Source organism: Bactrocera dorsalis, chromosome 3, assembly GCF_023373825.1.
Source record: "Bactrocera dorsalis isolate Fly_Bdor chromosome 3, ASM2337382v1, whole genome shotgun sequence".
Classification (NCBI taxonomy): Eukaryota; Metazoa; Arthropoda; class Insecta; order Diptera; family Tephritidae; genus Bactrocera; species Bactrocera dorsalis.
This window is the reverse complement of record NC_064305.1, coordinates 74,073,138-74,098,156: the sequence shown is the minus strand read 5'-3', so window position 1 is coordinate 74,098,156 and position 25,019 is coordinate 74,073,138. Positions and strand designations below refer to the sequence as shown.

Below are 25,019 nucleotides of genomic sequence, written 5' to 3'. Positions count from 1 at the left end.
TGCAAGGTGGCGGTCAACGCGAGTGTTAAAACACTTTTGATTTTCGATTTTTGAAGTGTGAAATTTCCGATGCGTCAGAGATTGTAATAAGCACAAGCAAACAGGCATATATATCATACATGCATATGTATGCATATGTCATTAGCATGACTATCAATTACAAAAACAAAAAAAAAAATACCGTAAACTTGAAGATAATGTAGTCCACTGTGACTAATGCCTTTAAATACGCTTATAAACAATTAAATATTTCGTTGCCAATTTCACTCTTTAAAAAATCATCAAACTCATAAGCTGACATACACATATTTACACATACACACATATGTAAAACTCACACAGGAAGACACACACCCGCAATATTTCATTTACTCAACATTCCTGCCATAAATACCTGCCAAACTGCACTTAAATGTCTGCAAATTCCTTTTTCATGAGCAAACAAATTTACAGAATTCCATATGGCAAACAACAACAACAACAAAACAATGCAAAAATTTGCCCGGCAATGCTCCGTGATTTCGCCACAAAACATGCCGCCGATTCGCATTAACGCCAATAACTTTCACCTATTCGCCGCTAACTCTAAGGTAACAACAGTGTGTGTGTTTGTGTAATGTTTCTTAAGCACATTAATGCTATAAATATATTTGAGTGTATGTGTGTAAATAAAGCTACGCTTGAATGCGTCAATTTGCGGTGATTTTGGGAAGCTCCGGCAAGAATTTCGCTAAAAAGGAAAAAAATTTAAAAATAAATTTCTGAAATTTCTCTGGTGTCAAGCCGTACAGTGGCTCTGGTGGGCGTTAATTTATGAACTTACAAATTTAGCTTCCAAAGCGAAAGTAATGAATTCATTCTTGAGGGATTAGGTACAGTAAACCAAAACTGTGGGTATCACTTTTACTATACAGTAAAACATAGCTTCGACAGTTGCTAACCCCAAGCTCCTCTGGCGCTAAAATTTATCTTAGAGAAAGTAAATTTATATTTTAGGCCCGTTGATTATTTATTACTGCTATAATAAATATAGAGAATTGCACTGGCAAAAAATCAAATAATTCTTTAATAAAAACCGCTAAAAATAAATAAGTTTTTAGCCAAAAACTCGAGCTTAATTACTGATTTGTCGTTTAACAAAAAAAAAATACAATTTTTGGTGTTTATTTCAATAATTTAATTGATTAAATAATTTTTCTTAAACTCGAGTTTAGCCACATTTTTAGTGTTTAACATTAAACACTGCTTAAAAATTGCTTAAAAGCATGCCTTTCGGTTTCTATTTAGGTAAGAACTTTTTTTCTTAAACTCGAGTTTAACATTAAACACTACTTTCAATTAGGTACAAAATGCATGAAAAATTTAATGAATGTCACCTTTTTGGAGTTTATTTATATAAGTTTATATTTTTCCTTAAACTCGAGTTTAACTACTATTTTTGAGTTAAGCATTAAACCCTATTTTTAACATAGGTACAAAATATATAAGAAACCTCATAAGAGTCTTTTTTAGTGTTTATTTATATAGGCTTATATTTTCTCTTATACACGAGTGTACGTAAAATTTTGGTGTTAAATATAATACTAAACACTACTTAAAATTGAAATTCAAAGATGAACCGAAATTCACTTCAAAGCATAATTTAGGGTATTTGATTAAAGAAAAATTTGATGTATCTTAAACTCGAGTTTAATTTTGGTGTTTAACATTACACTCTACTTAAAATTGAAGTTCGAAATTCAAACAAAATTCACTTTTAGGTGTTTGTTTACACAAATTTATATTGTACCTTAACCTCGAGTTTAATTTCGGTGTTTAACATTAAATTCTACTTATCATTGAAATTAAATAATTAAACAAAATTCAATACAAATCATAATTTAGGGTATTTGATTAAAGAAAAATTTGATGTATCTTAAACTCTAGTTTAATTTTGGTGTTTAACATTAAACACTATTTAAAGTTGAAATTCTCTCTAAACACTACTTTTTTCGTGTTTAGTTAGAAAAGTCTACAAAGTGCCTTAAACTCGAGTTTAATAGTGATTGGTGTTTTACGTGTAAAACTATGATTCTGATGACCAGATAACTCGATTTAGAAGTCAGATAACTCAATATCAAATATATTCTTCTTTATTTATAAAATCAGTCAATTGGTTTACGGGGCATAATCGGAATCTGCCAAGCAGATCTTATCTTCCCCCATCAACGGCAAGTAAACAAATTGTGCCACTGCAGATTACCGGTGCTGCTAGTGTTGTTGTTATCGTGATGTTGTCGTTCCCACTCTCAGTGCCAGTCAGCGGCGAGATATGCCATAATGAGGCCAACGCTTGCCGGCTGACACCAGCTGTAGCACGAGCACGACCTATGACGGCAGTCAGCTACAAAGAGCGCCAGCCACAGCAAGTCGGCGAGCAAATGTTTTGCATTTGTTTCTCATTTATATATTTATATATATATTTGTTGTATTTATTTTGAGACAATATTAGGTCAGAATGAAAGTTTTTGCATTTCGCGAGTCACTTTGTTGCTTATTAGCATTTTATTGTTGTGTTTTTTTATTAAGTTTTTTTTTCGCCCAGTTGAAGTGTGGCATTTTTAATGTCATTAGCAACTTTCGCTTTTCGCACGGGAACAAAACATCGGCGAACTATTGGCGCGTGTATTTAAGGCGTGTTCCATTCTTGGAGATCTTTGTTTACGGATTCTGCTTTCCATTTCTGTTACTTTCTCTTGTTTTATCCGATTTTTTTTTTGTTTATGGTTGTGATGTATGAATAATGAATATATTTGTTGGATTATATAAAAAAATTTAAATTTTTTCTGGAATTTTTTTCGAAAGGTTTAGAATGGAAAATCAATTGGAATTCTTTTCGAAAGTTTTAGAATGAAAAATCAATTAGAAAATGAAAATTTGAAATTTGTAGAAATTTGTCTCTAAAAATATCGGAAAAAGTAATATTAACATTTTAAATGAGAATACTGGCAATACTCGTATATAATAATCGTGAGTTAATTATGCAATTATGGCTACAATTCCAGTGACAGACATCTTTAAAAATTACAAAAAAATTTTTTCTTTGGAAATTTTGGATGTGACAGTGTAATATGAGATTGAAACACCCAAAATTCCCAAATTATTTTTTTTGTGTTTTAATTAAAATGATGTTAATTGAAAATTCAAAATTGTTTGGATTTTTTTATTTTTTTAGGCCAATGAAAATATTTAAAAAAAATATTTTTGGAAATTTTAGGTACGATAGAGTCAAAAAAACAATATTTTTGGAAATTTTAGGTATGATAATGTGTAAAAAAAAATATATATATATATTTGAAAACCTTAGGTATAAGAGTGTTACATTTTTTGGAAATTTTAGGTATTTTTTTTTAATTTTTTCATTTTCAAAAAAAATTTCCAAAAAAGTTTTTAGAATTTTTTTGCGAAAGTTTAATATCTAAAATTTCCAAAATTTTTTTTTTTTTAACTTTTTCATTTTTAAAATTTTTTATGACGGAATAATATCTAAAATTTCAAAAAAAAAAAATTTTAACTTACTAACTTTTAGCCAATGAGGCTTAAAAAATTTACAAAAATTAGTTTTGCTGAATTTTTAATTTAAATGGATACGTTTTTAAAGTATTATCATTTTCTAAAGAAATATACAAAAACAGCAGAAAAATGATAGCGAACAATTTGACCCAGCTTGGTACACAACGGGTTAATTAATTTCAATCAATATTATTATATATTTAAAATAAAGGCAAGCATTCCGAGCAGTTTTAAAATTTGTTTCGTATTGGGTTTTTAGTAGACAAATTTCTATGACACTGAACAGGAACACCTCTAAAATACTTTAGAAATAAAAAAAATTTTGAAATCTTAACCTTTACAAAGTCTCCTCATTAGCTTTCACCTTTTTTTTTTTTAGGTTATTTTTTTTTTTAGGTTATTTCTAATTTATTAAATACCTAAAAATCAAAAATCATTTAAATCACACTTCCTTCTTCCACACCACTCTTTCAGATGGGCACAATACGTCAAATAAAACCGGCCGCTTTTCCACCGCCTGCCCGCCACACAACTACGCATGCCACAGCCGCTGCGTCGTGCACGACAAACAGGAATTCAACTTCAAGCATGTCAAGTAAATATAGTGCAAATAATGCAAACAAAATAGCAGCAACAGCAACAACAACAACTTGTAACACTAAAACAATAAGAGAAAAGATGAAAGCAGCAGCAAATCCATCGAGCGACGCAACGCAGCCAGAACAGCAAGCGCAACACCTGCATCCCAACAAAAGTAACAACAGCAACACAACTCTATGGCAGACATTCAAAGCTGTTGCCGCAACGCTGCTGCCACTGCTGCCGCTGCTGGCGTTTCTACTGCTGCTCAGCGACAGCGCAACGCCAGCACAGGCGACGCCCGTCTTCGTCGACAATCCGAGTTTAGCACAGTGTGAGTAGCAGCATAGCACACATATGTGTATTTATACTGTATATATATACATATACTTACATATTATTATATAGCTTTTGTGATGATATGAAAAAAATTTACTAAACTGAAAACTGGGTGAATAAACCTTTCGACTTCCTAAAATGTTTGCTTTACTCTAGATAAGACGCAACAAAGTTTAAGTGACATACATACATATGTATATACATATACAGCATAACATACTCAAAAACATCCATACATATCTACTCATTTGTATATGTATACATATTTATACATAACCACTGAAATTATTTAAATTCTGTTGGCTTAACTTTGCTTAGCTTATCTAGGAAAAAGTCGAAAGAGCGTTAGACAAAAAACTCGTTTTCTATGCGTGCAATTAAAAGACTCTGCCATCAAGCGGTTTGCTTGCATCTCTCCATTGTTTTAAATGCCAATGAACCGCCTTTTCCGTGGCTAAAGGCATACTTAGTTTTTTTAGTAAGCATAAATAGCCACAGCAGCTAACCCAACTAAATAAATGCAATAATTATATTTAAGCAATGAAAGTCAGTCAGCCAACTGGCAACAGCTTCACTGCTTGCTTAGTTAAGAAACCCCAATCGTTGTCTTAGAAGTTACTCATGCTGTGACATTTATTGCTCGCAGCGGATTTCCTGCGCTCAAGTAATTAGAACTAGTTTCTAGCGCCACATTTATGGTTCCATAACTTATAGAAGAATTCTTAATTGCATGGTGAGTTATATAAGCACTCACTTAAAGAAAAAATAATAATTATAATCTTCACAGCCGCTTAGAAATAAAAATAATTTGAATGGAAGGTATGCCTTTGATACAGAAAACTGGTTGCTTTATATGAATTTTCCATTTTTGGTTTGAATATAAAGTGAAATGCATATTTGATAAATAAAAACAAATGAAACTGTAGGCATACACATAAGATGTAGTATAGTTTGGTAAAAGAGTAGATTCTGTTTTTCCTTTCTTTATGTAATGAAAGCTGACTACGGTTCTTGATAGGATGGCGAATCGAACAAACAACCTCGTTTTTATATGAGAACTTTCTAACAAGCAAGAGAGCCAACACAGCAAATAAAGATAAATGGGCTTTTTTGCATGCAAAGTTATTCGCCATTGGAAGGAGCATTTGGCACCAGGTGCAAACTATATGGTTAGGTGGACGTACATATAAGAACCTTTCAATCAGGCTTTCGAAGCTTCTGTTGAGTCATTATTAATGTACGGTGTTGAACAAAACATATTGGCCTGATGGTTATGAATGCTAAAAACATGTCGTGTACTCCAAATTACAATTTTGGCTATAAAATACTAAATTAAATATAAAGACATATTGTTTGTTTAGTGAAAAAATGAAAACCCTTATAATTTTTTAAATTTTTTATATTTTATACGAAAGAAAGTACAAGTACCCAATATTCACTGCGAGAAAATATATTGAATTAGTCAATGTTTTTCGCGATAACGGTCCAAAATCCCGTTATTTTCTGACGCTTTTGCATTTTCCATGCAAACTGAACAACCACATAAAAATCCAGCATCATTTTTGTTGAACCAAATGTCTTAACATAAAAAATTGTGACGCGATTAAAGTTCTCGGTAACACATCAACTGGCCAGTGAAACGAAGGAAAACCATGGTTTTCTCTGATGAATCAAAATTTAATTTGAATATTCAGACGAAATGAGAAGATCGCCGATACTGCCAAGGTACGGTTAAGCATGTTGGAGGTGGCATTATGGTATGGGGTATTCTTCATTGAATCAATGGTATTATGGATGGGTTCATATACAAGGGTATCGTTGGGAATGTGATGCTTCCCCATGCCGAGTGGAATACGAGTATGTCATTTTCATAGTCTTTTCAACACAACAGCAACACAAAGCACACGTCAAAAATGCAAAATGGGTCCTCGCTCAAAATATTAATGTCCTAAAGTAGCCAGCTCAAGCGCCGAATCACAATCCTATTGATAATCTTTGGGAGATAATGAATAGAGCATAGACAGAAATGAAGTAAATGGAGATAATAACAAATAGTTCGAAGCTGCAAAACAAGCCTGTTTAAGCATCCCACAAGAAGTTATTAACAATCTATTAGCTTCTATGCCAAATAGATGCATGGTAGATGCATGGAAGTAGTTAAAAATAATGGTTATGCTATAAAATATTATATAACAATCATTATTCCAATATATTTTGACGCACTAAATATTGAATATGTTTCATATTTTCATATGAAATGGCATGGAGTCAAATAAATCGAAGATTTCGTATGTTTTCATAAAATAAATTGTTAGTCTTCAAATTTGAGTGATTTGATTATATTTAAAATGATAATAGCGAGAATAGGAGATGATAATGTAATTCGTAGGTATGAGTCTAATATTTTTTTCACACACTGTATTTGGCTTGTCGGTGTACTGATGGCAGACATTTCTTATCCTATCGGCCAAAGGTGCCCGCTTTTAAGCCACTACTTCACTTCACTAAGAGTTCTTACAAACATATTATATATCAAAACCCTTCTTGACCGCCAATTCTGGCTGGTATACCGTTTGTGCATACTCAACCTATTACACCAAGGCTCTACCAAAATGAGCATTAGCTAATATATATCAGCAAGAGTTAATCTTATAATGATCAAGAATGCTCCCCATATTAAAATCATTTGTCAACTATATCAGGAGCATTAAAGTATTTCAGTGGATGACAAATCTTCATAATCCGCGAATTCGCTTCATGAACCGAAGTTCTAAACCCTTCTTCACACTAAAGCTGAATAAATATAAAAAAATCATAACGTAAAATACTAAATCAATCAATTTTTCAGCCATTTCCGGCAGTTCGAAAAGTTGACAGCTGACCCCACTAATATATAAATGACTGGGCAAGTACTATCACATATAAAAATGTATTTTTTTTCTGGCTTTCCTAAGTAGTTAAGGAATTACAAGTAAGTTTTAGTTTCGATGTCATAAACGAGTATGCAAAAATAGCAGCCAATTCCTGCAATTTTCAATAAAATTAAACTTAATTAGTAGTCATTGAGGAATGTACAACGAAAATTGCTCCAAACTATTGATTATCACGGCAAAGCTTAGTGAGTTTGAAAACTTATAAAATTAAGAACATAATGCTTATCAAAACTAAAAGTCAAATATATGTGCATATTTTGCAGTTATTTATTATTTACTAGCTGTTGTATATAACATGCAATAAGTTAGATGATGAGGCTGACTTTTCGTGAGGCCAATTCTTAGGGTGTCTACATTATTCAATACGGAGACGTGAGAATATTTATACCATAAATTTTTCAACATTTCTAGTCATTTATTATTTTGCGATTAATTTTAGAATTCAGTTATCAATTTAAATGGAAATTTCATTAAGACTTTCCTATGAAAATTTTGCTTTCACTTCGGTTGATCTTTTATGAAGAGGCTAGGAATCGTTTTCCACTCTCACCAAGCACAAGCATGCGTCTTCATAAGCATCGATACCTGCACATACAAAATCAAATCTATAGTCGCATCCGGCTACACCCGCATTTCCCAGAAGCAATTTATACACCAACAGCTCAGCTGACCAGCAGCTCAAGTAAATTTCTTTGTAATCAAGACGTGCCAGAAGAAACGCTTTCATTCAACCGCCATAACACAGTAAAAGTGGGTAAAACAAGTATTTTTGGTTTTTCTTTTTTAATACAACGGTTTCGACAAATTTAGTAGTTGAAAGACAGACAAAAACCACAGAAAAAACAACTTCAAACTCATTAAATGCTTATTTAAGTTCTTTGTTGTTGCTGTCTGCGGATTTTGAAGCTTTTAAAATATTTTGTTGTTATTGTTGTTGGCAAAAGCATTGTCAGCGATTATCTTAATGAGGTAGTTGACATCAGCGTTAGCAAATGAGTTATGTCTGATGAGTGATAACCATTAAGAGAAGGTGTGTGTGTTTGGGTTTAGAAATATATATAAGCAGCTACTTGTGAGTAAGTAGTAAGCTATTTAGAGTGTATGTGACGCTACTAAGCGCTTATGCAGCTAAAAATTTGCTTATTTGTAGTCATAGAATTTGGTTCACTTTCTCTCACGTACAAACTTGGTGAGTCTCTTGTGTAAGCTGGCAGGTCACGACGGTGATTTGTATGAGAAATGGACAATAAATTGTTGTGGATAGTGGGCATAGTAAGAAGTTTTATGAGACAAAGTTTGATTAGATTTTTAAGTTCTTGTTTCAATTTTATTTTAATTTTTTTTACTTTTAAATTTTTTTAATATTATTTTTAAATTTTTTAATTTCTTTTTTAATTTTTTTTTTATTTTAATTTTTTTTATTTTTCCAATTTTTTTTATTATTTTTTAATTTAAAAAAAAATTGTTTTTTATTATTTTTATATATTTAAAATTTTTTTTTTCAAATTTGTCTCTTAATTAAAATTGTTTATCTTTAAGTCAAATATTTTTTTAACTAAACTGGCTGCTGACCCATATTATTTTTCGTTTATTAAATTAATATTGGTTTCAGTAGATTTTTTTCTCATAAACACACAAAATTTGCACCAAAATACGCATCATTTTTCATATGCTTGATGTTCAGCTTTAGCGGTCAGCGCTAAGAAGTCACATACCTATATGTTGTTGTTGTAAGAAACAATAAAAATTCATGTCAAAAACTGTGACAGGAAACATGTCTTATTATACGCCACATTTTCTAATTTGTATGCAAAACTTTCATTTTGTTCTGCGGGCATCAATCAGCAACCGCACAAAAGACTTAAGCGACGAACCCGAACAAGAGAGCAAGTATAGTAAGTTGTTGGAAATGTCGAAAAAGTGTTGGCTAGTCTAAATGAAAGTGATGAAAAGGATGCAGAACTGCTGCTAAAAGATAGACACACGCACAAACACACATACATTTGTAAATATATATACATACACATATAAGCGCCCACATACAGCAACTCAAGCTGACAAGTGAAGACACGAATTCGTGCAATGACAGAGCAAATTAATAGCAATTTTTACGAGAGCCAGCCAGCGGATGCGTGCGCATAGAATCTACGCCGAATATAGGTCAAGAAGCGCATAAAAAAGTGATTAATTTGCATGCAATTAACACTTCCTCTAAGCCGGTTGCCGGTCGTCGGTTGCTGGCTGCTGATTGCCGGTGTGAGTTTTATGCTCATTATAAATTATTTATTTTGATTCATATAATTTGGCGGCACGGCGGTGGCATAAATAAATACAGATTTTAGATGCGTAAAGCGGAAGGCAGTGAAGCTGCCGAGAAATTACACAGCAGCGGCATATGCATGAAGCGCTGGATGATAAATTAGAAAGACAGTAGCGAGTGAAAATTAATAAAATACACAAATATATACACACACAAACACAGTAGTGTATGCTTGGCTGAAAATTTCAAGAATCACATAAATCAAAAAGCAAAGAAGAAAATACACACCACACAACTTGGGGTGTCCAAGCGTGTTGTTGGTGAAACCCACCAGCCACCACAAGGAGGAAATGGCAAATACTTTCTTATTAGGCGATCAAAAGCAATTGAGGTCAGCAGCAACAGGCAACAAGCAGCATTAGCAACAACAACAACAAATGAAGAGAATGTTGCTATAAAAATGGGTAATATCACAAGCAACTAACAGCTAACAACAGCCACCAGCACATGCATAGCGATGCGGGCAACTTGCGCTTGTCCATAAACAACAGCCGTGCAGCAAGCAAACGCACAAGCAGCGTGTGAGGCCGCGCGTTCTTTTACAGCTTTTCTTTACAACAAAAGTTTGGCGCGCGACCTCGTTGCCAGCCACGGCGGCCAACACAAATCACGACTGTCCACACACAAGCTATGCGGGAAAAGTAAAGGAAATTCAAAATCAAGCAACGGAGAAGTGAGGGGGAAAAACACATCAAAAGGAAATCAAGTTGATGAAAAATCTTTCATGAAAGTGATCAGATAATTGCATTCAAGTAATTGACTCGCGCGCCGACAGTTGCGGCAAGTGAGAATATCTCTATATACCAAGATATTTATCAATATATATATTTTTTTTTTTGGTGCATAGAAATCGGGCGCGTTGATTTGACCACCGCAACGAGTTCAATTTAAGGTGGTGAATGGTGGTGGCCACCGCATGTACCACTTTTGTGGCAAGAATGAGTAATTGGCTTTCAAGCCACAACAACAACCACGACAACCAAGTGAAAGGAAAATATTTTGTGTCTGATTCTTTTTGGATTTCGTAGTTTAATTGCTTGATAGAGACCTACATTTTGACCAAAATACGAAAAAGAAAAGCTTATTGCAGGATTGTTGCGGTAATTCACTGATAAATGCGGTGGCAATAAAACTTAATGAATGCTGAATGATTTTTACTGGACTTTTATAGAACAATTTTGATTGAAGCTATTTTTTGACCGAGCAGTTTCAGTAGTTCACAATACTCAGAATACTTCGTTCACCAATCACTTTGACTTTCCAATGTGTTTTATCACCCTGGCAAAAAAATAACTGTTTTCTTTTGTTATTTTAGTTGTTAATAAAATGACGCATGGCGCCCTTTTCGTCAGTCTTTGGAAGTTAATAAATAATTTTTTTGGAAGGAACTTTTTCATCTCTAGTCTAATGATATACTGCTTCACTAGCCTAGAACTTGATGATAACCAAGTTATCTTAGATTTCGACGAAGTGACAACTTGGCTGACTCGAACAAATTCCAGCTGAGAGGCCAAATTTTCAACGACTTTTTGCAGCAATCGTATGTCGCTCAGCAAAATATCTTTCTCGTTCTCTTAACATCTTGGATTATCATCACTCCAGAAGCGAAAATATTGTTTATTTATGTACGCATTCAAACAAAAGTAAGTTTCAACACTGCACAAAATTTTCTTGTGATAATCGCAATCGGTGGCCATCTCGTTTTGGGACCATTCAGAACACATACCTGTATGGCACGCTTAGTAGTCATTCGGCTTCAATTCTTGCATTATTTGGATTTTGTTATCCCGCAAACCAAGATTTTTTCACAAAAACTTCCATAAATCGATGGGAGCACCGCCAGTAATAGCAACTTCGTCGCTGTGTGGCAGATCTGGGGGTGCGTATTATTCATTAGAGTAAACATGGTGAGAAGCCGATGCGAGAATTATGGAAATACTGACTCTGCTAAGCGATTATGTCGCCAGAATATTAGACGCGTTGGTTGTTCCGGACCAAGCTTATTCATTTGAATTGGCAAACCAAACTGAATGCAAATCAAGTAACAGCTGTCAAGAAGACCAACTTCGATAAAAGTATGTTTTATGTTGAAAACTACACTTGCAAAAAAAAAAAAAAAACAGCCGATATTATTAAAATACTAAAATAAAAGGCAGAAAATTCTTAACAGTATTAGAGGCGATGCAAATGGGTTAGGTCAACATATGTGAAAAATTCTTCTAACGAAGTCGCTATTAAAATAAAGTGTATAAAAATACAAAAAATATTAAAACTAGCTAAAAATTCTATATACAGTAAGAATACCGTAAACTTCTCAACATATGGCAAATGTAAAATATTGATAGATTTTTCTCAACCTCAAGCAATAACCGCCGTGATGCGCTGTCGTTGACATTTAAGCCACTTGTAATCCACAGCTGAGCTGTGAGACACGCCAGTGACCACGGAACCACGTACGGCTTAACCTACATTTCGTGAAGAGCATTAGAACAAATGCTGTTATGTCATGTTATAGCCTTTTGGTTGCTTTGGTACACAGTGTACGTAACACTATTGTCTGATTGTCTTTCATCACAAAACAAGAAAAAGCTTTTAAGGAGTTAGAAGCAAAGGTAATTGTAGGCAAGTCTGAAAAAAGATTGAAGCATCTGTCGATAAGCGATTGAGTAATGTAGTATTGATAACATTTTTAAAATTTCTTGGGTAAAACAGTTATGATAATATTGTTTATATTTCTTGCATTAAAACATATTGAAAGTATATTTATTTTTTTTTTTTCATATCTCGAGATCAGACTGACCGTGCCAATTTGTACGTTCTTTTTATAATCTAATTAGTGTATCATATTGAAATTCTTAATAAATTGAAGAAATTTCTCAATAACATTTCCATTTGTACCGTCTGCTTAACCATTTTAATAAAATTGCTCCGAAGCAATCAAAAAAGCATTAGCAAACAATTTTTATTATCCGCGCATTCTCTTCGCATGAATTCTCAAATTCCACTTGGTTTATCAATCATTTTAATTTAGCATCTTGCCACGTTCATTTCCTCATTGGGCAGCAATAAATCTAATTTGCCAACAATTAAGTTTGCGTTGTGGTTTTGGCTTTAGCAACGGAATCTTACTGACCCAATTATCATTCCACGGCCACATTTTGCTGATGATATGCTCATATGTATGTATGTGCAATTGCATATATCATGCTACATGAGGCAGATCAACATTAATGCGGTGATTGTGCAAAGAAAGCCTTTCAGAATGTGCATATTGCATTTAGCTAAGCGAAGCAAATGTGGAAACAAAAATGTTGCAAGGCTGAAGATATTCCAACTGCAAATATGCTAAATGCAGAGTTGTGGCTGTTGGCTTGGTCGCGGCATTAAAATGATATGTTGGAATGGATTTGAGCTATTAAACCAAATGAAATGTGTAGAAAGAAATTGTGAAGCATTTGGTTGGTAATTATAATTTTATAGGTCAGTTGAGTCAAATTATAGGAGTTTTAGCATATTTTCTAAGTGAATGCGCAGTGTACATATGTATGTACATATGTTTATTTATAGTATGAATTACATAACAGTAAAGTGTGATTATGCTATTATGTAGTTGGGCAATAACTGAGAGCCAATGTTCGAGTGCGCAATTCTGATGAGATTAAGCAGTTCTTTATAAGTCAATTAAAGATAATTTTGTCTAAAACTTATTTTTTTGACAAGAAGCTGATGAGGCCGGTGAACTTAGCACTTACTTTACTGTAATGATACCAGATGTAAATATTTCTTGCTTTGGCATAATATTGTCCTTTGTAACGGGTGATTTTTTTGAGGTTAGGATTTTCATGCATTAGTATTTGACAGATCACGTGGGATTTCAGACATGGTGTCAAAGAGAAAGATGCTCAGTATGCTTTGACATTTCATCATGAATAGACTTACTAACGAGCAACGCTTGCAAATCATTGAATTTTATTACCAAAATCAGTGTTCGGTTCGAAATGTGTTTCGCGCGCGTGTTTTGTTCAGCGATGAGGCTCATTTCTGGTTGAATGGCTACGTAAATAAGCAAAATTGCCGCATTTGGGGTGAAGAGCAACCAGAAGCCGTTCAAGAACTGCCCATGCATCCCGAAAAATGCACTGTTTGGTGTGGTTTGTACGCTGGTGGAATCATTGGACCGTATTTTTTCAAAGATGCTGTTGGACGCAACGTTACGGTGAATGGCGATCGCTATCGTTCGATGCTAACAAACTTTTTGTTGCCAAAAATGGAAGAACTGAACTTGGTTGACATGTGGTTTCAACAAGATGGCGCTACATGCCACACAGCTCGCGATTCTATGGCCATTTTGAGGGAAAACTTCGGACAACAATTCATCTCAAGAAATGGACCCGTAAGTTGGCCACCAAGATCATGCGATTTAACGCCTTTAGACTATTTTTTGTGGGGCTACGTCAAGTCTAAAGTCTACAGAAATAAGCCAGCAACTATTCCAGCTTTGGAAGACAACATTTCCGAAGAAATTCGGGCTATTCCGGCCGAAATGCTCGAAAAAGTTGCCCAAAATTGGACTTTCCGAATGGACCACCTAAGACGCAGCCGCGGTCAACATTTAAATGAAATTATCTTCAAAAAGTAAATGTCATGAACCAATCTAACGTTTCAAATAAAGAACCGATGAGATTTTGCAAATTTTATGCGTTTTTTTTTAAAAAAAAAGTTATCAAGCTCTTAAAAAATCACCCTTTATTTCTTTACTATATTGTAAAAAATTATAAATTTTCGCGGAACAATCATAAAAAAACTGATAAAACTTGGCTAGGTCTCCACGTCTGTTAATGAGGAAATAACTTAAAAGTTAAACAAACAGAGTTTCGTAATCGTTGTGTTGGTACCAGAGAAATAGCAGGAGACTTTAACATTTCTTTCCTATCGACTCAAACCATTTTGGTTAATCTTTTGGGTATGAACCGTGTTAAATCTAGCTTCACTTAGCATTTCTTATCGATCCACTGAAAATTTTTCGGTTAATATTTTGGGTATGAATTGCGTAATATCAGACTTATACGAAAAGACTTAAAGTTTTTGCAGAAACGATGTGGAGTAGAGCTAAGGACTAACATTCTCAGTCCGGGTCAAATTTGATCAGGTGATAAATGTATGTAAATTTTTATGCAACTGTTGCCCACATCCCAATATTCTGCAGAAATAGGCTTAAATCAATAAATTAACATTTAGTTGTAATTTTGGGATATTCTTTATTTAAGAATTTCCAGAAAAGCAAAAATTTTTCAAATTATCGGGCGACATAATGCGAGGGTAACGTAAATTAAATCAGCTGGCAAGGTCTTAAAGTCAGAATTCAATTTTTTTTTAATAGCTGTATGGGAATTTATATTTATTATTTATTACGTTGAAAATGACAAAGATTAGCCACCCTAACCCAAATTGTGAAAAATGTCAAACTGAATTGACCCTTCTTTTTAACTTTAGTAACAGTAAAATTTAACTTTCATTCCAAAAAAAATCTAAATAAGGTGGCATCTCCATAAAAAAATTTACTAAAGGTTGTAAAAGTTTCTTTGCCTTGAGGTTCTCCATATCAATAGCAAAATTAATTATTATTGAAAAACGTGGAAAAAATGTAAACTATGTGGCATCTCTAAAAAAATTTTTACTGAGGATTGTTAAAATACTTAGCTTAAGCATCGTTTGTGTTATTTCTGTCTGTTCATAATTTAATTTAATTTTTTTAATTAAATTTATGTGGCAACCTCGTGTCAGATTTTCAGTTTTTCTTAACAGAAATCATAAATTGACCTAAAAATGGCAAAAACTTATTCACTTAGTTATACTTTCCTTCGCCTTAATTTATTTTTTATCATTACAGAAATGCTGATAAGTACTTAAAGTATGAAAAAACATACACAACGCACTCAATGTCGATGTTTATTGAATAATTCCACGATTCTATGATAAAAAGTAGTATCATATTTTTTTCTAAGTGAATTCATATACTATATCAAAATTTAAGAAAAGTTAGTCATCTAATAAAACAAATCAAAATTTTAAATTACCAAAAAACTACTTTTCCTGCCACAAATAACAAAAGCAAACATTATTACGCAATATAAACTAATTTTCCAGCTTTTAAATTATGTGTGTGAAAAGCCGATTATATGCCACATAATAGCTTTCTTATAACTTAAAAACAGTTTCATAATATCGAGCAGTACTTTCTTCCACATATCAACAATCACAGCAAGTTCGTTGCTTAAGTCTTTTCTTATTGCTAAAAAAATACCTATAAACCCATGAGCATACATACATACATACATATATGTTGGAACATGAAAGAATTGCTGAAAATTACATCACAAGCACACAATGAACATTATTATTATCGATATTTCTTCAAATGACACAGATTTATTACACACACACACATGTTCAGTTTCATATGTGTGTAACCAGCTCATAAGCGCTTACCGAAAGCCAAGCAGCAGTCAATCAGTTTACCGTTCGAATGCCAGCCAAATGAAAAGAAAGACGAAAAAAGTTCTTACTCATCGAGTCGCGCTGGAGAACAACTCAATTTATTGCTAATTGCGAGCAACAATAATTGGAAGTCAACGCCAATAAGTTGCATGACGCGCTGACTCTTCCTCCTTTTTGTTGTTGCTGCTCACAAATGCCGCAGTGTGTCACGATATTTTCATGTTTTGCGTGACTATAACGAATCTTGTAAACATGTGTGCTATAAATATGGTATATATGGGCGTGTATATGTATTTGTTGGCACTGAAGGCACTTGCAGCACACACATGAACAGAAGAGTTCTTTTCAAAACAGTTACAACAAACACTTAAAAAGTACGAAACGAAAGAAATGAAATACATTTACACCTTAACGTCATAATTATTGTGTTTAAAAGCATAGAAAGACGCACAAAAGCGCCATACGCACATACACATACATATGTATACATATATAGAACTCACGCATGCGCACGATTTACAAACACCAATAAGAACGCCAATGAATTTATACACACAACAATCAATAAACTATATTTTTGGCAACAACAACAACAATCACACAAATTGCTATGTGTTTGTTGTACTGCCCAATATGACATTCAAACGCTGGTTGCTTCTTTCGCCACGCTTTTATGGCCGTCACTGCCGACTTAACTTGCCAACTGTTGATTGTTTGGTGAATCTTTTAGCTGTTTTTGCGCTCTTTCTTTGATCACTTCGTTCATTTTCACTTATGCTAACGGTTAACAGCTTAGACACACAGCTAACGGTTTACCAGCGCTGCTCAAATTGGCGTTGAAATTGAAGGCGTCGGAGCTGTAGCGCAAAGCAACGGAAATTGTGTAGTCGCAAAACAGAAAGCAACAACAAAAAAGTATGGAAAATGTAAATATGAGAATATTACAAATATAACAACAACAACAACAACAAGTGTTAGGCTAATGTATGCGTAAATTTGCATGGACTTTTGTATTTGTTTAGAATAAAGTGGGTTATGTTTGGATTTAGACAAAAAAAGCAATAACAAAAACAACAAAAAATGTAAATCAGCAATCAAAACGTTTCACCGTTAAAAAATTCATTTGCATTTAAAAATATGTGTTATTGAGACTCCATAAAATTCACTACTGAATATTTTTATATTTTATTCCTTTTTAATTTCTTTTGATTTGAAAGTTTATTATTTTTATTCAAGCAATATTTTTTTGTAATAACTTTTTGTCAATGAAATTTTTTTATATAAAAAATATTTTTTTAACTTTTTTTCTTTGCTCTTTTACAGTTCAATCTGGTCGTAATATACGACATTTACCCTGCATTGTGCGAAAGTCTGGCCGCTCGGGTGTTTGTATGTTCGCCATCGATTGTATTAAACAGAATGGCACACATTTAGGCACGTGCATTGATCGTTTCTATTTTGGCTCATGTTGTCAGCTGAAGGTGAGTGTATTAGTGTATGATATATGCCTAAGAACTATATCGATAAAAGCACGATTTTATGCCAATATTTACAGAAGGAATAGATAAAAAAAATTAATATAATGTGGTAATGTCTAAATTTTGCGCAGCTCAAGCAAATTTATAAACAGACTTAAGAAAATACTTAAGAACTTAACAAAATACTTTAGAACTTAATAAAATTACTTAAACAAAAAACTTAAGTTTCTAACAAAATAACTTAATGAAATGCTTAAGAACTTAACAAAATACTTTATAACTTAATAAAATTCTTAAAAAAAAACTTAAGCTTCAAAAAACATAACTTCCAATACTTAAGAACTTAACAAAATACTATAAAACTGAATGAAATTCTTTGACAGAAAACTGAAACTTTTAATAAATTAACTTAGTGAAACACTTAAGAACTTAACAAAATACTTTAGAACTTAATAAAATTATTTAACTAAAAACTTAAATTTTTAACAAAATAACTAAATGAAATGCTTAAGAACTTAACAAAATACTATAAACTTTAATAAGTTAATTGATTTTTAAGTACAATTAATTAATTTTTATTGGCAATTAACAAAGAAAGGAAAATTGTGAACTTCGGTTGCACCGAAGCCGCCAAATAATGCTATTATCGAATAAAATAATTTTCTAAACTATAACTTGATTTTGAACCGATAAGCAGCTTCGGATAAGACCAGCATGTGTAAAATTTCGTGGCGATATCTCAAAATCCGAGCGACTACTTCGTATATATAAGTTTTGCAGGGATAACACAGTCAAAAGAGCAATCGAAGTTAGCTTTAAAATCGATGAGAGCGTGGTCTGTATCGATTTTTTTTCTCAGTTGTTTTCCAAGGTGAATATTTGGTCAATGGAGGATTTACTAGACCAAAAACTACACTGATCAGGTTCAATCACTTTCATTACAACTTAATCTCTCAAACAGAATGCTCAAGAGAATCCTATATGCGATATTGATCACTATAATTGGCGCAGTCTAAGGTGTCTCCGTTTGTACTTTTTAAGGATCGGGCAGAGCACACTTAGATTCCAATTCATTCAACCATTCCCTGCAAGGAAGCTGATGCATGTACCTTGCCAGCTCTTCGCAGTCATATTGTAGTAGCTCGGCCGCTACGCCATGGGGTCTTCGTACTTTGTCTTAGTAATGTATTGGCATAACTATTCAATCGTCATCAGTTGGGCTTTCAGGTCCACTATCTCCGAATTTCGCACTTTTACTGTCGTTTAGAAGATGGAAGAAGTATTCCCTCCATAAACTTAGTATATTTTGAGTATCGGTGACCTACCGGATTACCTCCTACCTATCCTATCCCGTCATGTGTTATGGTCGATGGTCACGTTGCGTGAGAGGCAGTCAACTTTATCTCTTCTGGCACTGCAATCCCAATCCTACCAGCTTTTTTTTTGCCTGAAGCGTAGTAGAAAACTATTCGACTGGTAGTTGTGATTGTAACTTTTCGACGTGGAGTATTCCTTGAGTTTGTTAGGAGACCGGTCATTGGTCCGAGCTGATATTTGGTCTTATGCATGTAGGAGACTTGCTTTTTGTCTATCACAACGTGATCGATTTAGTTGCACGATTTCTGCCCGGAGACGCTCTTTATGGACTGATCGATTTTCTTGTACCGGAATCAAGTACTACAGACAACCATATTTTGGGACCCGATAAAGTTATTTAGTCTCAGGCGAGTAAAAATACACCGTCTACGTGATAGTGGAAGCAGAGGAAGGTGAAAACCTTCACTCTTTTGAAAAGATCCGATGGAGAGCGACGTGGTTTCGTTTGATATTTCCAACTAGCACCAAACTGCGAGAAGAAAAAACGAATGGGCGATTTCTTTGATTTCCCCAGAAGTAGTGCCAACGTCTATGTAAGAGTAATAGTAGTTCATTTATATACAGAGAGATAAACGGACATGAATTCATTAATTCAGGTCTTTATATTGTATTATAAAAAGTGATGGAAATAAAGTTTATTCTTAATTTATGCCGTTATTTATTTTTATCTTTTATTTTTCATACTTCCTTCAGGATGACGCTGCACTCTTTGCGCCCGAAATCAGTGACAATAGCATCGATCAGAATACGATTTCACATTTTCCCCACGAGTCGACTACACTACCCACCAGCACGCTGTTCAAACTCACCACTACCGGTCCGCACCACACAGTACAAAGTAGCAGCAACAGTATTAGCGAAACGGTGAGAAATGTAACACAGAGCTATTTACAACAAAACAGCCACCTACACGGCACTAATGGCAGTAGTATCAGCGACAAGGGTGATACCACACCCATCATAACCACGAACAGTCCAAAACCAGTTAAGTTGACCACAACAGCTGCACCAAAACGTCCACAGGTGCAAACAACACAAAAAACGTCACAGTTTGTTGTGCGTACCACAGCAAAGCCAACTGTTGCACCAACAACTATAAAGCCACCAAGACGCAAAACTACAGTTACGCGACCTGTGCTCACCACCACCTCAAGCACACAACTGGCAACGCGAGTGGAAGTCACCACACAGCCACCGAAATTCTTCACCTTTCAGATTGTAGAGACGACCACGCCGTCGGCAGCGGAGGGTAATATCAAGTTAGATGAAGTGCCCACCACACAACGGCCAGTACACACCACGAATCGTTATCGACCACGGCCGACAACTACCGAAGTGCCCACACAGTTTGTGACGACCACGCTTAAGCCAACCGATCCTGTTCGATTTACCACGCGACCCAGACCTTTGATTAATCGACGACCGACGACTAGTCGGAAACCGCCGCAGACAAAACCACGTCCATCATCAAGCGCTAAACCCACTAGGCGACCAGTGGATACAGACGCCAACGAAGCGGTGAAACCTATTTTACTGAATGTCACCACAACTGGAAGTGGTGCCGTGGCAACAACGCACCGTCGCCCAACACCAACACCGGCTACAACTATAAACAATGATGAGTTCGCCACCACGGTGCAAGAAACCAAAGTGCCACAGGCAGCTGAGTCAGTAGGACAAACGACTCATGCGCCCAGACCACGACCCCAGCCAACAGCAGAGATTGTGAAAGTGCCTACACCAAGTACGGGTGCTGGACCTACAACGGCTACACCGGCATCAACTACTTCTACAACAACAACGGCTGCGCCTACTACAACAAGAGCTACAACGAAGCGTCCAAGCAGTACAACAACGCGCACGAAACCCACAACCCCCAGCACCACTACAACCACTACAGCAAGAACAACAACAACGCAGAAAGCAACAACGTCAAAGCCAACGACATCGAAACCGCATAGAACCACAACAACCACGACAACAACAACCACCACAACAACAAAAGCACCCATCAGCAGCACCACACCAAGATCGCCGACCTTGACTACGGAATCGCCTAAAGTCGAGCCACCAATGGTTGAGCTAACAACAACAACGCCTGGCTTGATAACATGGACGAATATGGACAACGAGCCGACGACCATCAATGCAACTTTCGAGTGGGGTCCGCCACCAACTGCGCTCACACCGGACATTAGCAACAAAACAGCGGATGCACCAGTCACCACAAATGCCACAGGTAAGCCAGAAAAACTAACAAAGAATGCTAACTAAATTGCTAACTGTATATTTGTAATAATCGTTTTTGTTGTCAGTTTTCACCACATCATCGCCACCCATCACCAGCACCATGATATCCGTTTCAACCAGTATTAGTGAAATTATGAGCAACATAACCTCAATTATGCCCAAACCAGAACGTCCATCGTCGGTGATGAGCACTCGACCACCCAAACCGAAGCCAACTAAGACCACGGAGAGTCCAGCGCCGAGCACGACGACTACACCGAGTACGACGAGCACATCCACAACCACAACCACAACGACAACAACAACGGCGAAGCCGAAACCCAAGCCCACAATCCCGTCAACAACAAGCACCTCAACAACTACTACCACCACAACAACAACTGAGTCACCTATTGAGCTAGTGGAAGAAACAGCTTCGTCAACAACGAGCGCCGAGCAAAGCACAGAAGGTTTCTCCACCACGGGCAGTGGCATTTTCGGCACCACCGATTATAGCACCGAAGATTTTAATGGCACATTGTCGTCTTCGACATCGGCGCCTGTGAATTCGCTGGAAGGCATGGATTACAGACAAAGTGAGTGATTCTTGTTCATGAATTTATTTATATATAGTTATATGGTATTATTAGGAAACTAGTATTTCGTAGATGTCAGGATTAACAAGGTAGATCTAGTTTTCAGAGCAAATTTTTAAATGCAGGATTACTTACTCAATTGGTTGAAATACGAGCATTGCCTTTTATATTTCGTAATTAGAAAACAACAAAAATATTAACCATAGAAAATAGCTTCATTGTTCTCAAGAATCCCCTCTTAGATACACTAAGATCTCTACACTGTCGTCGAAGAACTTTCCCAATCTGATTGAGTTATGTCCGAAACATCCATTCGGAACACGCATACTGCCTCTTCAAAAAGCTTGACTTCTTAGTTTATTCTTTATGTCCTGGAATAAAAAGAGGTATTTCGGTGCCAATCCAGGACTATACGAAGGATGACTCATTAAATCGATGTTTTGAGTGCTCAAAAATGCAGTTGTTTCAGCCGATGTGTGATTTTTCTGATTTCTTGAAAGACAACTGGCAAAAAAATTATGGTATATCACTTCATTCTCTGCACTGTCATTCCACTCCGCCTTATTGCCGAACTCTAAAATGCTTTGCTAACTTAATCCTCTTTGTAACGCCGTCCCTTGGAAGAAGGGCCAGTGGTTTGTTTTCCTCTAGGGCCTTCATTTGTTGAGATGACATTATTTCCTTTTGCCAAAACCCTCTGCCATTAGCAGCATGATATGTCTCACTACCTTTTTTATCACTAGATGTAGTGGTGTAGGCTACAGCGAGTCTTTGATGCATCGATAGTTGATGGCCTACCGAGGACTGCGTTGCATTTGATGCCCAAGCAACCGCTCGATTAGTAATAATGGTATCATGATCATGGTATACAGCCATCTTATGATACCTGGCTTGCAGCCCTAGGATATGCCGGCTAGGCGTATGCATGTCATGAGTGGCTTTTGGTTTGGTTTTGTTACTTGGTAGCTTTTGACAGCGTTAAATCTACACGCCTACTCCACCGTAAGATTGAGTCTAGTGTGAGGCCAAGGAATTTGACATCTTTAGACACTTCCAACTTCCTGCCACCTAGTTGTAAGGGCCTCAAGTCCGTAAGAGATCTTCGCTTAGTATAAGGGCGAGTGTTTTCCCGGGTTGATTTGTAACCCTCCCGTATTGCTTTATCCCTTTGCTAGACTTAAGCCACTTTGAATTATGTCCCGGAGACTGTTTTCAGATTTGCCTCGATATTTCTTACGGATTATTCAAGAAAATTTGTAATTGTTCAGATCAGACTTACATAGAATATAGCTGACATACAAGCTAACAGATGAAAATTTAATTATTATATGGAAACTTTTGTATGTGTGAAGGATTCGTTAAAGCAATTTCTGGTTTCAATTCACAAACAAAGGTTTAAGTCCTCAAAAAAAAATTTTTTTTTCGAAACCAAGTTCAACCCATCAAATTATGGTTAAACAAGCAAAACTGACTGCACTTAGTCACGCTTTGGATTCAATAAGGAAATCATTTTGATTTCGCCTGAAAAGCGGCTTACGAAAGTGAAGTAAACGCAAATTTACCGCAAATGACAGTAAAATTAATTTACACCATTTTAAATGCGAATAATTCGAGTTGACATTTGAGTGAGTCAAACAGGGCGACAGGAAATTCGTGCGATGAGTGCGCCGGCGCGAGTTCACTGAGCACTTGGAATTGATAAACACAAAAAACGACACCGAACGACATGAAACCAAGACACTTACAACACTTACAACCGATATGTAAGTAATATGTATTATCACGGTATTTTTAAGCGCTTCAAACCGATAGGGTCACTGACTCCTTCGTCAGCCTTGATTTTCTACGCCAAATAGAACGGTTTGAAGGTCCACATCAAGGTCGAGGCGAGCAAACGTGCTGCACTTCACTCTATTTACGAGCGATACTTGCAACAGTCATGTGCCGCACGAACGCCAGCACATGCTGCATGAACGCATGATGATGAGTCTACGGCTTACAGAGTCTTTATTTTTTGTTTTATTTGCAAAACGTGCCATGTTCTTCTATTTTGGTACATTGTTGTTGGCGCTTCCGCTTGTGGCCTTTCGCGCACGAAACATAGCTGCATGCTTCTGCTTTGGTACTTTAGCCGTGCTGCAAGAAGTTGAAGCGCTTGGATATGGCAAGGCTCAAGGTGCAGTCGATAATGTTGCGATTGTTGTTGGCGTTTATTTTTGGCTTTGTTGGTAGCAAATTACAGGTTACATTCGTTTAGGCACTCCTTTATTTGCGCTTCTTTCTTCCGTTGCTTTTGTTCGTTGGCATTTTGTTCGTCGTGCTTTAGCTGCTTGTTGTTGCTTAAGAAGCATTTGGCACTGCAGTAGGAACAAGTTTCATTTGCCGCACGCCAACAGTAGACAAGATATTTATACAGCATGGCAAATAAAGTGGCTTGATATCGTGTGGCGACTGACTTAATTTTCCCTTGCGCTTAATTGGCGAAGGAAAGAGATTTGTAAAATCCATTGTAGAGGCGCCACGTGTAAGCGTGCGTCATTTAACCCCATTTGCGCTACTGGAAATAGATTTGAAGTGATTTATTTTTGGAAAATTAATAAGGACGTTTAGATATTTTTTCATGTTTTTCTTTCACTTTTAGTCAAAATGTGGTTCAGCGTACACTAGGCAATGGCAACAGACTTATGCTATCAAGTCGTAGGTCATAAATAGCTCGGTCAATATTGACTTCTAAAGCTTTAAGAGAGTTTGGTTTATTACTAAAGATCTATGATCTCAAATGATCCCGTAAAAAGTGGTCTAATGATGTTAAATCACAACTCCTTGGAGGCCTTTCAATTTCACAATTTCTTTATATAATCAAATCTCCACACTTTACTCGCAATTCGGTTCGGTTGTTGCACGTGCTGTGTGGCACGCAGCTCAGTTTTGTTGCAACCAGATGTTGTCAAGATCAACTTCTTCCAATTGCGGCCATAAAATCGTTGGTTATCGACGATCTATACCCCTCTCTTGACAGTGTCAACGGTGTCACCAGCTTCATTTTGAAAGAAGCTCAGTTCTAAGATTCCACCAGTCCAAAAATGACAGCAAATTGTCAAGTTAGGTGAATACAATG

The 25,019-nt window shown here is 35.6% G+C and overlaps 1 protein-coding gene and 1 long non-coding RNA gene across 2 annotated transcripts in view; one reads left to right on the top strand and one right to left on the bottom strand.

Annotated features, from left to right (window-relative positions):
• The window catches only part of LOC115066031 (uncharacterized), a 164,932-nt gene that overhangs the window by 1,227 nt on the left and 138,686 nt on the right, over nt 1–25,019 (bottom strand). The window lies entirely within an intron of this gene.
• The window catches only part of LOC105224562 (serine proteinase stubble), a 45,749-nt gene that overhangs the window by 13,532 nt on the left and 7,198 nt on the right, over nt 1–25,019 (top strand). Inside the window, exons 2-5 of the mRNA XM_049452973.1 lie at nt 4,027–4,465; nt 17,545–17,702; nt 19,770–21,315; nt 21,392–21,901. Of these exons, the coding sequence (XP_049308930.1) occupies nt 4,027–4,465; nt 17,545–17,702; nt 19,770–21,315; nt 21,392–21,901 (2,653 nt within the window). The remainder of the gene's footprint in view (nt 1–4,026; nt 4,466–17,544; nt 17,703–19,769; nt 21,316–21,391; nt 21,902–25,019) is intronic.